The sequence below is a fragment of the Apteryx mantelli genome, chromosome 7 (genome assembly GCF_036417845.1).
Source record: "Apteryx mantelli isolate bAptMan1 chromosome 7, bAptMan1.hap1, whole genome shotgun sequence".
NCBI lineage: Eukaryota > Metazoa > Chordata > Aves > Apterygiformes > Apterygidae > Apteryx > Apteryx mantelli.
In genome coordinates this window covers 33,658,049-33,679,769 of record NC_089984.1, presented here as the reverse complement: position 1 = coordinate 33,679,769, position 21,721 = coordinate 33,658,049, and the positions used below count along the sequence as shown (strand labels likewise).

The 21,721-nt window shown below is 38.2% G+C and overlaps 1 protein-coding gene across 3 annotated transcripts in view; it reads right to left on the bottom strand.

The window, feature by feature from the left end:
* Nucleotides 1-750: 750 nt before the first annotated feature.
* The window catches only part of SHOC2 (SHOC2 leucine rich repeat scaffold protein), a 71,955-nt gene continuing 50,984 nt past the window's right edge, over nt 751-21,721 (bottom strand). For all 3 annotated transcript variants that reach the window (XM_067300236.1, XM_067300237.1, XM_067300238.1), the window contains exons 4-9: nt 13,933-14,063; nt 10,249-10,437; nt 8,689-8,811; nt 6,411-6,548; nt 5,787-5,904; nt 751-3,847 (exon numbers count right to left, since the gene is read on the bottom strand). In XM_067300236.1, the coding sequence (XP_067156337.1) occupies nt 3,639-3,847; nt 5,787-5,904; nt 6,411-6,548; nt 8,689-8,811; nt 10,249-10,437; nt 13,933-14,063 (908 nt within the window). In that variant the 3' untranslated portion in view covers nt 751-3,638. The remainder of the gene's footprint in view (nt 3,848-5,786; nt 5,905-6,410; nt 6,549-8,688; nt 8,812-10,248; nt 10,438-13,932; nt 14,064-21,721) is intronic.

Genomic DNA, 21,721 nt, shown 5'->3' with positions numbered 1-21,721 from the left:
TCCAACAGCATCTGACAAAAGAGTGCCGATTACATAGCCATGTGACCCAACTTTGCATGCAGTATTTCCACTGCATTTATATTACAGACGATTTTGTTTAGGAAGTTAAGTAGCCCAGAAACAGAACTTCAATAGTTTTATACTATTTATACTAAAAGAAAACATTTTTGCAGCCAAGAATTAGCAACCAACTTTCTAATTTAGCAGATTTAAATGTAATATGTGATCAAAATCTGAGTCACATTGGCAATTATTCCTTCTTTTCATTATTTAGTAAATCCCTAATCTGCTTTATACCTGATCAGATTCTCATAGTACTATTTAGTCCTCAGTACAGTAATTTAGCTTCTGTTAAATCATGGCATGATTCTGGATAGTGTCTTTATACAGCATGTGTATATGCACATATACATATATGTGTATATACTCATATGTACACAAGCACAGACACATACCAAACTGATAATATTTTGTCTATGGGAAAGCCATAAAGGTCATGATTTTCACCCAAACTAAAGACTGTCACACTTCAAAGTAATTTAGAAGGGATATTTGAAAGACAACAGTTCAGCAAGGGGGTCATAACATTTTTAATACAAGTTTCTGGGAATCACCTGTTTATCCACCCTGTTTATCAAAGACATCCTAAAAATTTAATTTCTCCACCTTGTCTATGATTTCATACATACATATATATATGTACGTATGTATTTATACACATATACATCCACATACTCACTCTGGTCAGGATGAAGTTCCTTCCATTCATATTTTAATTGAGTACGCCAAACCAAATTCTTAAATGTGTATAAACCAGCATATGTCCAAGTGAATGTCATCAGGCATTAAATACAGCCTAGAAACCACACCAGTTAATAATTCAGCATCCTGGGAAATGCAGAAGTCTGTTACGTCAGGATGTAAAACTGTTTTGAACAATCAAGCTGTCAGAAGCTGGATTTGTATGGATCTGGATATAAATCCAGATATGTATATATATGGATTTAAATGCACCTATTCCCAATCCATGACACATATTTAACACTTAAACTTCAGGCTAATTTTAAAGAAGAACTTTTCAATTTCTTTCTCTGATTCAATTTTTCCTGTAGCAGAACTTCTCTCACACTGCTTTTACTCAAATCTCTCGAGACGCCAAAAAAGCAAGTGTTCACCTCAAAATGTATAACATTGATTCCTAAAAGAGGGCTCAGGAGTATCTGGCATTGCAACAACCATGCTAGCACAAAGATAGTTTGAAAAAATATCCTGTTTTTAATATCATAATGAATTAAAACATAGCTTTATTTATTCCTATAAGTGTAATGAAAAGAATACTTTGTTTTTAAGCAAGTGTATCGAGCACTACTTTGGTAGCCAACTTCTGCTCCACAAGGATTTATGTGAGAGAGTGTCAACTCCAATCATACAGTCATTAACCGTGTACCTTAACAAGGTGAATAATCAACATATTTACAAACTAACAACTTTAATCCCGTCAACTCATAAAAATGGGATTGAGGAGCAGACAGGGAACAAGACCAAGATACTTTAAAACACAAGGGGTCGCCACCTTTGCTTTAAGGAACCATTAATCAAACCAGTTTCCCCTGGTAACCTGAGGGCACAAAGTACAGGTTTAGCAGTAAATTCAGAAGTTAGATTACAGTCTTGAAATTACACATTTCAGCATCTTCATATTTTAACAACTTAATGCTGAGAAAGATTAAATTCAGGCAGAACTGTAAGAAACTAGCCTTTTATAAACTAAAGTCTAAACTGAAAGCTACAGTAGATGGAAAAAAAAAAGAGACAGTGTGAGAGAGAAAGAGAAGGACATTACTTAGTAAAATCCAGTGACATCTACAATAGTTTTACAGCATGTTTAAGCCCTCTAAAGTTTTATATCTCCACCTGCCTTCCATTTAAACTTACTCCTTGTTAAAGAAAACAGATTGCAATGCCGGAAAAAACTAGATCAAGGCAATACATATAATTAAGCATGCCTGAAAGCCAGAAATATTATTCCCCAAACTTCTGCAGGCGAAATAGATTTCTCATGGCATCAGTTGATTGGATTTTGTTCAAAAGATACAGTCCTCCAAGCCACACTACCCCAGCAGCAATTGCAACGAGCATCAACTGGAGAGTTCTTCAGTATACGGGTGGAATGCAACCGCCTCTACAGCTTCTGTCCTCCTAAGAGAGGTCAACTGGCCCTACAAGCGCAGCAATAGTGTAAGTTTCCCTGAAGCATCTTCTGCCTTTTAAGCAACCAAGAAAGTCAAGGTAAAACTGAATGTCTACTACTTACAGTGTTTCTCTTGAGCTATCAACATCTATGCACAAATGAAAAAGGTGCCTCTTTTTTAATAGATCGGTTTAATACTGAAACAGATAGGATGAAGTTAAAAGAAGAATACTCAGGATACTGAACTGAATATTTTGAAGCAAGTGCCCCAGCTGTGGGGAAAAGTGCATTTAGTTCAGCAGCAAAACAGCACAGTGTGAAGATATTGTGCTTGGACACAGAAGTTCCATAATGGAAGGAGGTACAAGGCAAGTCAAGATATAAAACCATAGTACATTGTTAACCAACCTTAAAACTTACATATATTGCAGTGTTTAAAAGTAAGACACATTCACTTATTGTACAAGGACTATAAGGAATCCTTAAAATTGCCCGTGGTAGTTTATGACTCAACATTGTAATAAAAATGTACATATATATTATTTCCTTGCCACTTAACTGTACTGTTAGACCTCATGGAATTGTTACTTCACAAAATGAAAACTGCTCTTCACTGAGAATACTCAACATTTTTACCAATCTGAAAAGGTTTACTTGTGCTAGAAAAGACCAACCGCAAAAGGCTCAGTTCAGATATGTTATGCCTGCAACTGATAACTCAGGGAAACAAGACTTAAAAGAATTCAAGCTTTTTTTCTTTCTTTTTCTTTTGTTTTGACTGCATCCTTTTCACCTGCCAGTTGTTCTGATGAGTATGGTTTTAGTACACGAACCGGTTGATAAAATTTCATCAGCAGAGGCATATAAATTGTAGATATGATTGATTAAAACAGAGCAAATCAAAATAAAACAAAATCCAGTGATTTACTCTGACTGTAAACAATATAAAAAACACCATTTGCTTCAAATCTCAAAATAAGTTAAAAGAAAATCCCAACCTCAGGACATGTGACCCTTTTAGGTTTTGACACAAAAGAGAGGGAGGATAACAGAAAAGTTCATTATATAAAGGTTATACATTTTTCTTAACTGAAAGTAAATCTAAGCAAAACTATTTTTGTCCCTTAAATTTAAACTTTGAGTTCATTGGCAATTGCTTTAAATGAACTGGTATTTCCAGATTACTCAGACAGCTTCCATCAATTCAGCAAAGAAAACTTAGACAAGCATTTTTACAGATAAAAAAAAAAAAATCTAAATGGCTATGATTCCTCTATTAGCAGAAACACATAATGCAGTCTTAAATTTGCCTTTTTATATTATTTATATATTTATATATATATATAATATAATATAACCACATATTATATTATATATACATATACAGACAATTACAACATTAATGCAGTTTGTATTTTGTACAGTGTATTGGACAATCCGATTAGCATCAGACCATGGCACGATATGGTCCCTGCATTTTTAGGAACTGGATGATGAAGGAGGGTCCTCCCGCAACAATCTGAGGTGGAAGGTGGCTGAGCGGGCAGTTCTCAATACTCATTATTGACAGTTTGCTGCAAAGAGCCAGCTCAAAGGGAAGGCTGTGCAGATTGGGGTTGTCATTCAAATACAGTTCTTCCAGATTCTCCAGTGTACCTGGTTAAAATAAAATAATGTAAAGAAACAATCTTTTTGGTTCACACAGCTTACAACTTTTAGACTGAAGCTCTAAAACTTGAAAGATCAAGTCTGCTCTGCTTAGAGATTTTTTTACTATATCTATATTCAGTGACTCATCTAAACTTCTATTTTCAAGCACAGCAACTTTTGGAACTACACTTGTTTCAGTCTTCTGTAAAAACGTCCATTACAACATCTCCTTTAGATAACAGCTGAGACCACACAGAATAACAGAACTGAGAGGGATTACACCTCAATTATTCAGTCTAGCCCTTTGCAATTGCAGGCCACATTGAATATCTATCTAGTTGGAAGGGCCTAGACAATATTTATACCACACAGTTGCTATATAAAAATATCTATACCATACTTTTTGTGTAATTAGAACCTATATATTAAAGACCTATAACTATAATGTGCCACAGGAAGAAAGGGGGAACTCTACACAGCAGTGAATTTATTAAACGGAACAAACCTGGGTGAAAAAATTCCTCACAATTTCAAACTTTACAATTTGTCTTTACTACAGATACTGTAACATAGATTAACCAGAAGCTGAAAACAGAGTAATTTCCTCCTTAAGTCTTCCGTTCCTCCACATCATATCAAAATAAATCCCTGTCTTTGAAATACACTCCAAACATGCAAGTCCTTTCTTCACAACATTCCCCATCAAGTTTTTATATATCATAGACATCTCCTATAATGTAATAAACTATTTAATCTTCCACAAGAAAAAGAGGAGCAGTCAGGGCTCAAGACATGGAAAACCAACAAGATGGAAAGCATATAGAAGAAATAATGAGAGATGGCTGATAATTTTAGATGAAGCATTTGTTTCTGGAATAGCCAACTGACCTGTAATCTGTTAAAAATACCAGCTTTAATAACCAATTATTACACACTACAATATTTCAAAGGTACTCACTGATTTAAATTCTGCAGGTAGTTTACAAAGCATAAGAGCTCTCTCCACTAATTTGTGAACTAAATTACAAGGACAGCTCCATATTTAGATTGTTTTAGGCCCTTCTCACACTGAAACACCTACACGATAAGCAGAAGCTGTAATGGTTCTTCACTAGAGATGCTGGGAGAGACAGACCATGTCCCAGCTCCCCCATCTGCACATTGCTATGTTTCTGACCATATTTTGCTTTGCGTAGGTTCTCCCATCATTTTTTGCCTCTATAAAAAACTCTAACTTCTAGACACTTTGACACTGTAACTTAAGTACTCAGAATCATGCTCTGGAGGTGCTTGCAACTGACTATTCAGAAGCTTGGCCTCTCAGTTTTGTGTGCTCTGAATCCTGCTCATTCTGGATGTCTCAAGTAGATGGAAAGAATCTTACTCATCTCTTTCCTTCTGCAGATCTCCTCCCCTTCACTTCCTTTTCTTATTTCGTCAAGGCGAAAAACAATATGAGGCTTTACAAATGGCAGTGTGTGCAGAAGGACTATCAGCAAAAACGTTTCCTTCAGCTGTCTATATCTTACACAAGGTTTTTGACTACACCATGTAATTAAGAGTGACTAGGACCAGTGCATTTCCTTTCTTACACTGAGCTCTTTCCAAGAATATGTTTATGAAGTGACTGATAATACACAGTCTTGTGGGAGAATTTTGAGAGAAAAGGACTCTCGCCATTCCAAGTTAATGCGTGTTTGGCAGCTTTTTGCATGAAGAACTGAAAAAAGCTAGATCATTCATTTCATAACAGTTCAACAAGATGATAAAGATGACATACTATAGCGCTGTTCCTGTGCCACATGTTTCACGTCAGGTTGTGTATTTCTGGAAATTTCACATGAATTTTGTGGCCTCTATTGCAAGCCCAGTAGATGCCTATCTTCTGTGTCAGGAACTGCTTTGGCTCAGCCACACTGCATGAAACCAGAAAAAAGACTCTTACCAATTTCTTCAGGAAGGTGTGTGAGAAGATTCTCTCCAAGCCCAAGGTGCGTCAGATTGGTAAGGTGACCAATACCTCTCGGAAGGGTGGTCAACTGATTATTAGTCAGAACCAATTTCTAAGGGAAAAACACATTTTTAAAAATTAGCTTAACTTTTGACTTCACATAACAGCAAATAATGAGATCTGCAGCTGATAATTGATGGATTCTACCCTTCAGCAATTGAACAAAAGATGTTCTACTCTTCTACAACATTTCAGACCTCTATTAAGCATCACCAAACTTAAGAAGAGGGTAGTGCATGAAAAAAAGTGCATAAAACAAGTGTCTTCCACCCAAAATATAAAAGCTTTTATGAACATTACTGAAATCAGAGGCTACTCCTGCCGTAGTATTGAACTCATGGGACAACATGGTTAGGCTCTTTAAAGTTTGTTTGTTCAAAATCAGCTCATGAGTCTGTAGAAGAATTAGTGGGGATAAACCGTGGAGGAAGCTGAGTGAGATTCTTAACTCTTGGTTCCAGTCCTGAATAGTTTCCCTCATTAAACTAGCCTATAATTAAATCAGCATAGTGTAAATAAAGGACATAAGATGTTTATCTCTGCCAATTATTGTTTCACCTGCAGATCCTTGAGGTAAGCTATTTCATTTGGCAAGGATTCCAGTTTGTTTTCCTCTAGATCTAACTCTCGGAGTTTCCGTAGATTTCCAATTCCATGGGGAAGTTTCTTTAGAAGATTGTTTGACAAGATAAGAACCTTAAAAAAAAAATTACAGACAGAATTTCAGTAACACAATAATTAAATAAGAATTAAGACAGGATCTTTTTATATTTTTCAAGTAATCAAGTGCAAGATTAGCCTACAATCAAATTATTGAAGCAAACTGAAAAGATAAGAAAATCAAATCAGTGATTAACATGATTTTTACTAAAAAGCAGTCTGAATTAGTGATCCAAAAGCATAGCTTTATGATAGAATTCTTTCAAATACTAATTTACGTGATGATAAATGCGGAACAAAAACAAAAGAACAAAAGAACACCTTATTTCTTCAAATGAAGAAAGAAAAACATTTTTTCCTGGATTTCCCTATCACTTTGTTATCCTTCCTTACAGCTATCTCTTTGCTGTGCTTGCTAAATCCTCCTTGAAAATCCTAATCTCTCCATATGTCCCCTTGGTTTGAAGGAGCAGCAAATAAACCTACAGAGCAAAGCACCTAAGCAGAACACTGCACAGATATCCACTGGCTTTCCAGAATGGTCTCCTATCGCTCTGTAGCCTCCACTAGAGTACTATCCTCTCATGTTTCTGCTCATTTCCAAGTTGAATTATAAACATCCTAGATTCAGGGAATGTATCCTTACTTGCAGTGTCAATTAACAAAGTTATTCATTTTGACACAAGTGAATAAAATAGCCGGGTTTATACTAGTATACCATTTTTCTCCAGAGAAGCTCAACCAGTCCTTAGAAATAATCAGGCCTCATAGCAACCCAGTGAGTAGTAAGGTAATTACTGCTTAAACACTGTTGTTATCTAGTTTTTTAATAAGGCGCATTGAAACCCAAGGATGTGAAAGAGCGCCAGCAAAGACACTCCTCCGAGCCACTCGCCACTCCCCGTCGAGCCAGCCAAGCTCGCAAGAGCCTCGATTCTGATAACCCCGGCTCTAACTAGCTTCATCTAGCCTGGAAACACGAAAGGCAGGGACAGCATAGAAAGCCAGTCTAAAATCAAAGCGAAAAATCAAAATGAATAAAAGCCAGAAACTCAACACTACCACGAACGCTATTAAGGCGGCCTTCCTTTATGTTCTAAGACAGACACACAACAATAAGAATAGTAACACTAATCGCGTATCAAGAAACAAAGGCAGGAACAGAAAATACTACCTATACGCAATGCGGCTGACTTAGTGCTGCTGTGGGAACCTTGGCTTTTGTGTAAACACTGCCCAAACCGAGCTTTGTATTTGATTCTTTAATTACAGAGAAAAACAGCGCTCAGGGTCTTGCGCTCTGTGCAGCTCTAATCCAAGCAGCCTGCAGGACACCCACCAGCTCCAGGTGTCAGAGGTTACTAGCTTCCCAATCAAACCAACAAGAGCCTTAAAGAAAACTGGGCTAATAAATAGCTATTAATCTGCCATATCATTTTTGCATCAAACTATAGGAAATTATTAGTTATTCAGAGCAGTAGTCATACTGGAAACTTGCAATTTCAAACATGCCATTTGCTATTGCACTTCAACAGATTTTTCCCAGTGACTCACAGAGGCTATAAAATCCCTTTAACAGTATGTCAGAGTTGTCCAAAAAAGCACCTCTATCTGTACGTCCCGGACTGTCTCTCCTGATGCTGCCTCAGGAAACAGGACTAGGGGACGAGACAGGATTAGTTCACGGTTTCCACCTACAGGGTTCTTCCCCCTCGAGGGTCCAGCTGATTCCCCGCACGGCTGCCTACAAGGTTCACAGCGCTACAGTCAAGCCAGCTCCGCTGTACGCCATTTCGTTACATTTTTTTGATCCCCTTCATTTACATGCCAGTCTCTCTGGGCCCCAAAGTCAGTTTGAATTTCAGTTGCAACACTCATTTTCTGTTGAGAAGATTTTCTGTCTACTTAGTTAAATATAGATATATACACACACACACATAACTACACACACACACACACTTAACCCTTTGTGCAGAGATACACATCAGAAGGCTAAAGAACAACATCCAAAAAGCTATTCAACACACTCATAAGCATATATTTAAATAGCATACATATTTGTATTCATTTGACATTCTTCCCAAGATGACCCAAAACACCATGAATTAAACCTAAAGTAGAAAATGCCTATTTGCATGGATTCACCTAGTCAGCCCTTCATTTATACTCTTCTCACCTCAAGAGAAACAAGCCCAGATACATCCTCAGGGATTTTTGTGAGCTGGTTAGTAGCTAGGTTCAGTTCTACCATACTAGTCCAAGTCCCGAAGTCCAAGGGCAGTGAGGTCAGCTGATTGTCCTGTGATTTAACACATCGAACATTTAGGGCTTGCATTTACAAGAGGTCAACAAGGTATTTGAGGGATTAAACAAACTGCTTATAAAATAATTGATAATAAAGGTGGAGATAATTAAATAATATTAAATAAAATTAAATAAATGTTTATAATTGGCCAAATATTTTTCAAATTCCTCAAAACAGAATGAGCAATCTAGAGTTACAGAATCAACTCTGTGTTACTAATTGAACTGAAGTGGAATAATTAGAGGTACATAATTCTCAAGATTTCAGATGTCCCAATAGTTAATATTTTTGTCTTTTCTGTGTTGAATACAACAGAGGCAAAAAAACAAACTTAAAATTCACCATAACTTGCACAGGTGCTATCAGTAATGCTAGAATCCTAAAAACATATGAAGTTTGCTATAAAAAACAAAACAAAAGAACTCCAACTCCTTTGTTCCCAACCAGTAATAAAAAGGTCATGTACAGTTACAAAACAACATAAGCATCAAAGACATTACTCAAGGTTCTGGCTGCTTGGCTGAGCTGGGACACAGGGAACAGCCAGCAATGCTTCATAGCTCAGGTCTGAAAACAACAGGTACACGTGGTTTAGAAAACAAAAATCCCCCAAAGCAACCAGTAAATATACCTTAATGGCTCAGAGTAAACACATCTGAAATGAATCTGAACATCTTACTGTTCAAAATGTTGCTGTGAAATTTGATTTAGACCAAACACCATAAACTCTAAAAAAAAATAGGTTATTCAAACAACCGGTAAACATGTAGAATAACAGACAAGTATATGCTAAATAACAACAACAATCATAATGCAAATTAAGAACACATTTGTGCCAAAAACATTCAAAAATAGTAGCTGAGCTTGGCTACTGCTGAAACAGGTTTTATCATCTGTACTTGCGTTTACCAGAACTTAAACACATTCAGAGAAGAACATCCTTGCTTTTCCCTAGCTCTTCACTCCATGTGGCACACACTCCAAGGTCCTCTTTCTGTGTGCTCTGCAACTACCACCAAAAGTCTCCAAACTTAAGATTTTGAAGGAGTATGTCCAAAAAAACCCTACCAGATATTTTACATAATTTTATTTTTAATCTAAACCACAAGAGTAGAGGAGAGAAAGAAATAAGCCACTTTCTGCACACTTGTGACTCATTTGAATATTAGAGAACTCTGCAACCAGCTACGTTGCTTTCATTGTTCAAACGCAAGCAAAATGTGTCAAAAGCTGAATTAACAAAAATAGAGACAAATCAACATTTCAACAGTACTTCTCAAAACTCATACAGAATTGCTTCTGTATCTGACAGCAGCAGTGTCCATCTCAGTGTCATAAATTTATTCCTTATATAATTAAGATTTCCGGAATTCATGGAAGAAGAAACTCTGCTCCTCATTGATTTTACAAACAGTAGCGTCTGTGCCTCACCTTCATGTTCAGCTTACTTAAAACTTTAGCTCTAGAGAAAATTCCAAAGGGGATTTTATTGATGCGGTTGTGCTCCATATTGAGAGAGTAGATTGTGGAGAACTGGGACGGGCCACCCACAGGATAGGACTGGAAGCAGTTCCTGGCCAGTGTTAAACTAGTCAATTTGACAAGACTGGATAAAAGACCCTGCAGAGAGAAGAAAACCACCCAGGAACTTAGGACAGGTTTATTTGAACCCATATCCTTTCCCACATGGGTCTAATTAGAAATGCCCCCCCCCCAAGTCCATCCCCTAAATACAAACTGTTGTAGCACATAAACCAGAGTTACATTTGATAAAAGTCCTATTAGCAACAATCTCACCCTCATAATTGTTAGACTTTATGCTATTTCTCCCTTTCTCCTTATATGTTGGCAGATATGAGAAAGCAAACATATCACATTTAAAAGCACAGTCCTAGGAGGTTTTGTAACCCTTTTCTCCTCTAAAAGGAATTTCACGTAACACGTTGCTGCATCCTGGGCGGCGCTGAAGACCGTTCGTCCCTGGCAGGCCCAGTCGCCCAAGTACCAACACCAGTTTTAAAAGAAGTGTGGCCAGCGCTGCTGAACTGCAGTTCATTTAATATCGGTGTCTGCTCACAGGTGAGACTGGGGCTCAAGTAAGCATCAAGGGCATGCACTGTTTTTTCAAATGTGTGTTTGATACTTCCAGCACAAATCTTTGTTAATTTAACAATAATAATTCAAAAAAACCCTATATTGCAAATGAGAAGTTTCCTTTTGGCCATAACTGTTTCAAGCAACTGGGCAGGGCAAAGTGAAAGAACGGGAGGGTTCAGAAGGGTTATTCAGTGACGGTTTCAGAAATTCCAGCTTTTTTTCTGTTTTCAAACATACTCCTAAGTGATATTACTCCACCTTCCCCCCCCCCCCCCCCAAGAAACGAAAAGCAACGATCCTGGAGTTAAACAAGATATCATTATTTGTTGAATCCACAGTCTCATTCTATTCTTCTTCCTAATCTTATTAGCTTATAAAATCTCAGCAGCATGGATCTCAGTTTATCTGTCGGTTATGTGCCAAGCAAGTTTTGCTGGAACTATGGAGATGAATAATGAGAGCTAAATTACTGCTGAAGCATCACCTTTGCTTATCACGATGCCAACTAGAATTCAGCCCTATTTGCTTAAGTATTACAGAAATTAGAGATTTATGCATGGCATTACATGCCATAAATAATGCAACATCTGCAATCAGGAAAGAGCAGTAACAAGATAATGATTCCAACTGTATTCTTAATGTCAGTATGCCTGGGTTGCAATTTTAGTGCTATATTCACCTTAAAAACTTTAAGAACATGGTTTTGAGGCTTTTACCAGGAAAGTTTTGGTTACTTTCCCTTTTCTAAATAGTTTATTAACATTACCATAAACAAAATGGATTAAGTAGGGACTTGTCTACTACATGTCATGGCTAAAACTTCAAAGAATTGAAATAAAATTCTTGGGGCATCTCAACAAATACTAGTGAAGCAATTTTCCCCCTAAGGATCAAACAATAGATCTTTAAATCAGTACTAGTCATTAAAATCTAATCGTTAGCTAGTATAATCTTTGATTACGAAATCCTGCTTCTAGCTATTCTTTATTTAACTGATACTCTTCTTCCTAGAGTTAGGCAGTCTCTGAGCTCTGCTACAAACACACTCTATTGCTTCAAATGGATCTTGGCATTTCTAAAACTCATTTTTGAAGTTTGCATCCATACAAAAATATGAAAAATATGTTAGCTAATACACTCTAATAGCCTAGAGTAATCAAACACACACATTTGAAGGGAGGAAATGGAACAGTGGCAGTGCAAAGGGAGCAGTGCTCTTGGTATCTGTGAAAACTGCGGCAGTGCTGCCTTCTCCCAGCCCATCCTTCTAAGATGAAATATTTATTAGGCATTGTCAGCAGCTTCAGCTATGTTTTGAAATTCAGAAGTTTCTTCTGCAAACGTACTTCTTTTTATCATGGCAAAGAATGTTTCCTTTTAGACAGATTGCACTACTAAATTATACACTGCTGCAAAGTAGCAGCTTAAGTGTTAACATATTGTTGGCAAATATATATGCAGAAGGCAGCACAATCTCAAGGAGTTTTGTATTATGACTGAACATATTTCAGAGCAAGTAATCACCTCTCACAGTATCCATTTGTAATTACACCCTAGTTGCTTTTATAATATGTCTCGGTGGGGTGGGCGAGTTTAGCTCTCGCCTTAAAAGCAGCCTGGTAGCTTTCACTCAATACTTTTTTCTTAAATGACAGTTTTACCTGAACATTTATTAAATTCTATGTTTTCAGGCTATCATTCCTGTTGAGTAATTTATCTGAAGGAAAGTAGTGACTGCACTTGGTTGCTATGAATGCTTTGCCTAACTCCAGATGCATATAGGTTTTTTTCCCCCCCTCTATGCATAGTTTCCTATATTCCCTGTTACATACATTTTAAATATTTAATATTAGTAATATATACACAACTCTTGTTTTGAACAGGTTAGGAAAGCTTAAAAATACAGTGAAAAGATTTTTCTCTATATGTTTAGCACCAAGCAGTCTCAAGAAACTGCAAAAAAACAAACAAAACAAAAAAAAGAAAGTATAATCCAGCAGTCTAAATATTTTCAAAGTCTGCAGATATCTAAACAGTTTTTTGTTGTTGTTTTTTTTTTTTTTAAATGCTCTGTAACCAACTACTCCGGCTCCCCAGCAATGTGAAATTGGAGACTACAGGGGCACATTTTGGAGAATTCTAGCTGAGGAGTATGGAGAAAGGTAAAGATGCACCAGTGACTAGGACTTTCTGTCTGTCCACCTCAGATCTAACAACAAAGCACTCAGTTCAGGCAATGTGTTACTTCCATAGACTCAAAAGGTGGCTCCAAAACTTCTAACTATTGCTATTTTCTTTGCTCCTAAACTGAGCTTGAAGCAAAAGAGAAGAGAATATGACAATCAAGTGCAGCAACTACAAAAAGAGGAAAAGTGAGAGAACTGCTTCTTTTCCTCCTTCTCCCCTGATCCTCACAGGGTCACTTGGAAACATAAAAATTACCTGATTTTTTTTTTCCCATAACTGATGGACGATGTGTCAATGAATTGCTAGACAATGCCACATTGGCGTCAACAGCATAGTCTTTTTCACATTAAAATTAGAATGCTAAGGCCAAGTAGCTACGACAGACTTTATCCAGTCTTTAAAGGTCATTCTTGCCTCAGTTAGAAGGGGATAAAGATCCCCCTCCTTCATTTTTATTTTTCTACTTCTTCCACCTGCATGAAGCAGCAGCACTGACAGCCTCTTGTCCAGCTTGAACAATGGGAACCTGGACTCCCTGTTATAGGCTGTCATGAGAGATTCAGGAAAATGAATGCATTAACATGCACTGTTCTCAATTAACCACAAGTTGAAAGACATAGGCTCCTCTCTACTAGCTGGTTAGATATACCTAATATCTACAGAATTGCACTATCTCATATTACACACATGTAGATTAAAATGAAGAGTATTCCTCAGAGTTGTGATGCAAGACGAAATACTTTTACATGGTCCAACCCCTCTGCAAAACTGCGAGATTCCTTACGAGACGAAAAACAACATTCCCTCCCACATCAACTCCCTGCAACTCACCTCCGGTAAAGTAGAAATGTTGTTGTTCTCCAGGTTCAGTTCATCGAGTTCACTGCATTTTGCTAAGGACTTGGGAATTGCCGACAGCCTGTTGTACCTTAGGCCAAGACGACTTAGACTGGACAGATTTCCTACAAGTACAGAACAGTTATTAATGCATCATTGGATTAACACTAAGGAACAGGAGGAAGTTTGATGTCTGAATCTTCTGCCGTCTCACTGTGTGGAAGTAGACAAGAAACACAACCCCTCTACACCTCAAGCTTTTCAAATGATGAAAGGGAACTATCACCCCAAAACAGGATAATCATAGTGTTTACTGTTTTTTCTAATACTCAGGTACAACATACAATAAAAGTATATTATGCATATTACGCATGCTTAAGTTTGGCATGATATGGTGAGGAAGCAAAGCCTACGTCCCACTGTAGATGCTCTTCTATCCTGATCTTTCTACCAACAAACAACTCTTTAGTTTTCCAGATGTCCCCAAAATAACTTTTTTAATTGCAGACATCATCACTCATGGCATGACTCATATTACCAAAACTTGGGCACACTTTACACAGCTCAGGTTCTGGCAAAACAATTTCCTCTACAGGGACAAAAAACCCTTTACTATCCTCCAAAAGCAACACAGTCTTTAAAAAGAGATAGAAAAAATACTCTTCCAAGTTTGCTGAATGATACCAAAGGAAAAGTCTGGAGGAAATCCGCAAAAATCTGGACAATAGTGCATTTAAAAATATTTCTGAATATTGCCAGGCCAACAGTCCCAGTTGACGTACATTTCTGTCAGGAAAAAAAAAATCCCTGCAAAACTTGAGACTTGAAAATTTCCCATCTGAAACTGCCTTTAGCCGCAACCTTTAAACACTTAACAGGTACTCAGGACCAAAATCAACTGCTTAAGGATGTCTTTGAACCGTATGGTACCAAGGGCATTTAGGACTCTCCTACAAGGAAAAAGACCTTGAACTTCACTGAAAAGTCAGCCGGCAAATAGTATAAAGAGCAGTGCTAAGTCTCCTGGCTCATCCCGGGGATTAGAAAACGTATCTGTGCACACACACATACGTTGCACTAGCGGGAGCTTTGGAACAGATTCACACAATTAGGCCCTTGCAAGTATTCACCATTTTATACTAAATTTTACAGCCACTAGTAGGACAACACATTCATTCTGCAAATTGAAATACCAGAAAGATGCATTAAAAAGGGACAGAAGATTTAACAAAGAGCGGCAAGAATACACAGAAGTTACTCAAAAACATCAAGGGAGATCAGTATGTGTAGTCTGGGTAATTACTCATTAAATGGAAGATATATGAATGTCTGTACATACGGAAATACACAAAGGTTATTGAAACAGCAAAGGAAAAAGCAGCTGGAGTATTTGAGATATGCTTGGAAGCTATGGATGAAATTAAATAAAAAAGAAATGAAGAATGAAAATTAATGCAGATGATACAATGGGAACCTACTAAGCTGAGGAAGTCTCAACAAGGAGAGTGGCAAAACGCTTCTTTCTTCAGCTTCTCTAGACTGGTCAGAATAAACTTTAAGAATGACCCTAAATCACTGAGTAGCTAGACTGTGAGTGTATCTAATACAACATTCCCAAAGTTCAATTTTTATGATTAACAGTAGTTACCAAAATGGAGATTCACAAGAACAGTGAATGGCAAAAAGTTACCACAAAAACCCCACATAGAACAAAATTATCCAGATCTCACAAATCAAGAAAGAGTCAAAGATAAATTTTCAGTGCATATCTGAAATTCTGAATCTGAAATTCTGAAATCTGAAACGAGTTTTCATTTGATTGCCAATAACAAAACACAGGTTAAAACAACAGGTAGCAGTCTGGAGCTACTGAACTAGTAGTATTTCCATTGGCATTTTTATTTATATTTTTAAATGTTTTCTTTCAGAGCAAGTATCCAATTCTCTTTTGCAGAGCAGCAGAGTGAGTCTTCCTTTATCCAAAAAAAAAAAAAGGCATTTAAAATCCAGAGCTAGCAATATTGCTCTCAGAAGCATAAATGTTGGCCTTCTGAGGAGCAATTCTAAAATGCGTATACAGGCTAAACAGAATAATTGTAACGAACTATTTTGATCCTACATTCCACTAATATACACCGAGGTTACACATTCGTAAGTAAAACAGTTACTTGAAGCCATGCTCGGTAAGGCCTGGCTGCACAAGAAACAGGCCTCGCTGCACTGCACACGATGCACATCCATGGCACCAGGAGCATCGGGATTCAGCGCTCCAGGGACGGGAAAAGCGCGTTGACGGCGCTTCTCTGAATTAGTGTTTAACAGTTTACTCACTAAATGAGTGACAGACAAATGTTACACAAACAAGCGTGTATGTATGTATATCAATGCATCGTTCTGCACTGCTAAAACCTGGAAGGAGATGCCGATCCTGATTTTTCCTCAGGCGCTCTCGCGGAGAGCGAACAGGAGGCAGCTCGAGCAGGCAGAGCGATGCTCGGCGCCAGCTGCTGCTTAGCGCTACGCTGCAGCTCTGCTGCCTTCCAGCTTGTTACGCCGGGCTGTGCACAGCACACGGCTCTGCTCCCACCAGCAACGGGGCACTGCAGAGAAACGGAGCAAAGCAGCCAGCGCGGAGAGTCAAAGGATACCATAATTTTCCAGGAGAGAACATGCACCCTGGCTATCCTCCTGGCATGGGCGGAAAGCAGGTAGAAATAGCTTCTCTCAAGAAGATTTTATCGTTATTCCTCTTTCCTAGCGATCTTTGTCCTCCGTGGGAAAGACATGCCACGGGTGCAACAGAACGCGCGCCCGATGTGTGCCGCGCGCTTGGCGACTGCTTTGCGCCCCACAGCAATAAATGCAGCCCATCCCGAGAGCAGCAGCAAACGCAGCAGTGTAAAATCTGCAGCTGTAAAATTCAGTTCTTTAAGTAAAATTCACCCAGGAACAGGGGACTGGACCTCCTGCGTGCTCCGAGTCCAGCCCTGCATTATCGCAGGCAATATGCCGTAAAACTTCCTTCACTAGTAAGATTTAAGCGGGAGCATCAGCAGTAGCGGTGCCTCTAGGGCTGCTCCTGGAAAGGCCATCCTGCAGTCCGACTGATCCAGGCCGGAGCAGCTGCTTGCTAATTCCAAGTCGGAATTTATTTATGACTAATTTACTGTCATTTATTCTTGTGCCAATGCTAAACTTTAACTTAAATATCTTTTCAACCTCAGAGTTTATATTCATCCATCACTGTGAACGTATGCTGGTGAGCACCTGCGTGCTTTATCAGCTTTTATTTTGATAAGCTGGACAAGCCAGATCGCTTAGGCTCTTCTTCACAAAACAAAATGATCCTATAGAGCTATAGCTCTTCCCTATGCTCAGCTTATTAAAATTTACCCCCTCCTTTTTTTTTTTTTTTTTTTCCCCCTAAAAGGAGAGGCCAGAATTTTTAAGGAGGAGGAGGTCAGATTTAGATCCAGTCCAATGATGGTAAGACTTGCCCCCACTATCCCGCAAATATTTCCCAGTCTATCCAAGCGCTATTCTGGCCGCCTGCTCTGCGGCGCAGAACGGTTGGGCGCCTCGGCCCAGGCATCGGGCCGTTCACGAACACGCACAGGTCTTTTATACTCTCCGACGTCCAAGTGATAAACTCCAGTTTATAACAGGAATTACTGCAAGCTCCTAAACAGCAGAGCTTGCACATTTGCACAAATAAAAATGATCCCACGTACAGCGCTCTGATCTCAGGATCATCATCCAGTTCTTCTGCACGTTCCATCCACCCCCACCCTCACCCTTTTTTTTTGCATCATCAGCAAGTTTCATTTACAGGTGTTTACTTTTGGTGTCAAAAGCATTAGTGAAATTATTACCAGGACTGTCCTCAGTCAGCCCTGGAAGAGCTGCACGACTGAGCTCCCCCGGGCCCACACCTCCCCTCGCAGCGCAACCCGCCGTCTCCTTTCCTCAGCCAGGTCTTCGCTTGCTCTACAAGCCCTGTACTGATCTCCGGGTTACCTACCGATTTCCGCTACCACACCATATCGAGCGCTTCACCGACATACTGCCGGACTAAATCCGCCCCGTTAGAGGTAACGGCTGATCCCGATCAATCCAGTCAGTCACAAAATCATCGCGACCATTTGCAGCCGCGCTGCTGTCACTGAAACGGCTCCTCAGTGGCTCTCCCATAGCATAACCTCGCAGGCTCTCAGGCAGGACGACTCGGAGAAGAGCAGTGCTAGTAGATGTTCCCAAACGTGGCCGTTTGATAACCACAACGGAAAAGCAGCTACGGGCAGCAAAAGTGACAAGCAAAAACCTTTCCAATTCTTTTCTCTAGGAAGCCCGTTACAAAAAAATATAAAAAATAAAAAATAAAAAAAAGTGTTTTAAACTCAATTGCCCAGTCCATTGGTACTTCTGAAAATAAGATATTAAAGCATAACTAAGCCTTAAACTTATTTTTTTCTTAGTACAAAATGCCAGGCATATGGAAGTCACTGCAAAATTGTTTTAGTTCAGCTTTTTGCATGAGAGTCAAACAGTCTTGGGAATCAGATTTCATACAGCCACTTGTGTAGCAGTTGTTTCAGTCCCATTTCACTACACGCAAAGTGTATTAACACCTATCAGGAGGCCGCACTCCTCCCAGTGCGACACCTCTTCCCTGAATGCGTTTGAAGCAACGCAAGCACAGAATTTGCAATCGCTTCACTGCTGTGATTACACGTCTCTCGGGGTTAGCTGTTTAATTTGCACAGAAATGAGTAAGAAGGCAAATCCAAAAAAACACATTACACCAAATCCTGTTACTAGAAATGGGACTCTAAATAAATTGTTTAAATTAAGTTCTTTATTAAAGATATCTCAAAAATATTAGTCAAATAAAAATGGGTGTTTGCCAATCCCAATAAGAAGGGAAGAATGGAAATGCATCAGAAAACCATGCTCACAAAAATACCACCTGAAGTGGTTCTGTCATTAGGAGCAATAAATCTTTCTCCAATATTTCAAAATCAAGAGAAACAGAATCAGGTGTGTTGAATAATACAAAGAAATCCAAATCCCTAATTCAAAGTCATTACTAGCATCTTCTAAAGGGACTGACAAATGCTCTCTTTTTCCAAGATCCACACACACAACCCCTTCCCTCCCTCAATTCAAATAATCCTTCAAATTCTCTACCCTTAGATAAAGGGTCATTTCTTAATAGCAAAATATTACTACACCACAAAACATGGAATAATTAATCCATTTTATTCAACTTCATCAAGCTAGTTTAATATCAGGATCAGTTCCTTTTTCTTAAATATACCAGAAACACATAAATCAACTTAAAATCTGTTCATTAGAGAAAATCCTTTCTACAGATAACATTCAAACATAAAGCGGACTCATAAGAGCTGTGGATACCAAAAACCCTTCCCTTAAGATTGCAATCAAAAGTATACATAAACTTTAGCGTGCAGTAGAAAATTACAACTGCTTGCTACAAACCACATGGCTCTATTTCAGAATTTCTAACTTTTATAAATATTCTTAGATTTTGGTTTGATTAAACTTTGCATGTTATAAGTAGCCATCTATTAAAGAGCATATTTCACATTACTACACATTTCATATTTCATAGAGCACAGTTCACTAAGGGATCATCTCCTAAGGAACATATATTGCTGTTTTGCCTACAGAAGTTACCAGATGCCATTTCTAACAGACAGAAAACAAGAAGCATATCCAGAAATAATCTAATCCAAACTTCATGCCATTTTTCAAAAACCGAACATACATCGCAGTAAACTTAATATAGCACATCACCTTAATTCAGTAAGGAGAATATCAAGGATGACAATATGGAAGAAAAAGTCAAAGAGGTTCAGTGCGTATTAGATGTTACAACTGAATATAAAAAAACCCAAAGCAGATGGGACCTAAAGACTTTAAAAGAGTTGAAAACTTTCTAGTAGAGATTGGACAGTCTAGAGGTGGCCAACGATGTATAGAGATTAAATACTGCATTCAAATATTTCAGCAGTGCTCCTAGCCTAAAATAACCATAAAGCAGGTTAGAAGATACTCTGTACTTATTATATATTAGTTTTTCCAGATGTCAGCCATGCTCCATGGCAAGCGTTGAACAGCTTCACAGATTTTTAGGTTAAAGAAGCTATTGACATGCCTAATCTAACCTTTTGCAGAAATCAAGACATCTTACCTGATAGCTATAGAGTAAAATGAAAGACTTCTGATTAAACCATTCTAATCTTAAACTGCATTCTGCAAGCAAAGACAGTGTCTATCAATGTCCAGCACTGCTACAGTGAGAAATGACTGGTCAGGCAAGATATCCTGAAAATGTTCTCAGTAATCATGTTGCAGAGGAAAGCATAACAAAATCCTAAATCTTTACTCAACTGATCTGGGGGAAACTCCTTCCTAAACCAAAGCTTTTAGATTTGTAAGGGTCTAAACCAGCTTTTACCAATCAATCATCTAAGAGCAGGCAAATCCTCTCTGTAACTTGCATGGCTGGAACATCCCATTTAATATCCTCTGGTTAATATCTGATGTTTTAGGAAGAGTTGGGATGGGGACAGGACTCAGGAAAACTGTAGGAGGGGAGGGAATCCCTCCTGATCAGTGCTACCAACCACCAAAGCCAAAGCATGACATGTAATTACACTCTTCCAAAGGCAAAGGTGCAGGAAGTTTAAGAGTGCTGAGCGCAACACAAATAACACTTTATTTAGGAACTCTGGATTTTATTGACTTAACAGCTAGATGTTTTTAATGTATTTTAATTTTTCTTTCCAGCCACCAATCCCTCCTTGGTATACCAGGTTAGTGTAGAAGGCGGACTCAGACTCACAAATTACAAGGTCAGAAGGGTCCACCATTTTTGTCCTGTTCAAACCCAAGTGCATTATCCTTCTCGCACAAAGCCTAGAAAATCTCCTAAAAGACAGGTTAATTTTAATCTATTAAAAAATAACAACTAATATCACTTCAAAATGAATCTCTAACACCTTTATCGGTTTAAATGCTATTTGAAGAGAGCAATGCAATTCCTCTCTATTTTCAATCTAATAGTTTCAGCCAAACACAGGTTTCCCTCATTATTTCAAGATTAAGACTAAAGCATGACTATTTCAGCAGTTATTTATTTTTCAGTTCTGGTTCAAGACCATAATCATCACAAACTGCGTATGTATGAAAGATGCATGCAAGATGCTGGCAAAAATCGAGTGACAGAGACTAAAGTATCTGACATGCACTATACACAATGCCTGTATCAGGTTATGGAGCACAAAGTCTTAGTGACACATTTCTGAAATGGTCTCTAAGCTATGAAAATTTAACTTCACTTAACACGCTTTCATCAAAATGCATGTAACTGTAATAGACCTGCTTGTCTTGATTCTGATGGGTTCCTTTGAATCACTCCTCTCTCATGCCTGCTTCTTACATAAACAAAATAAGATTATGGGTTTCTTTTTCTTTCTACAGCATACAAATCATTCTGAAAAGGCAGAGCTTCAGTTATAACATGTCCATACCTATTGGTCTCCATATCTAAATATGGTGTGACGGTATATACATTCCCTAAAATAAACTGTCCCCATCAGAATTCTACCATAAGGAGTATACAGCCAAAATAGAAAACGCACGAAAGAGTTTCACAAAGAAACATCCAATAAATGAACTGAGAGTTAATAAGCCAAGAGAAGCTAGCCTAATTTTTTACAGAAGAATAGTACATATTTAACTGTGTAATGTTGGATCA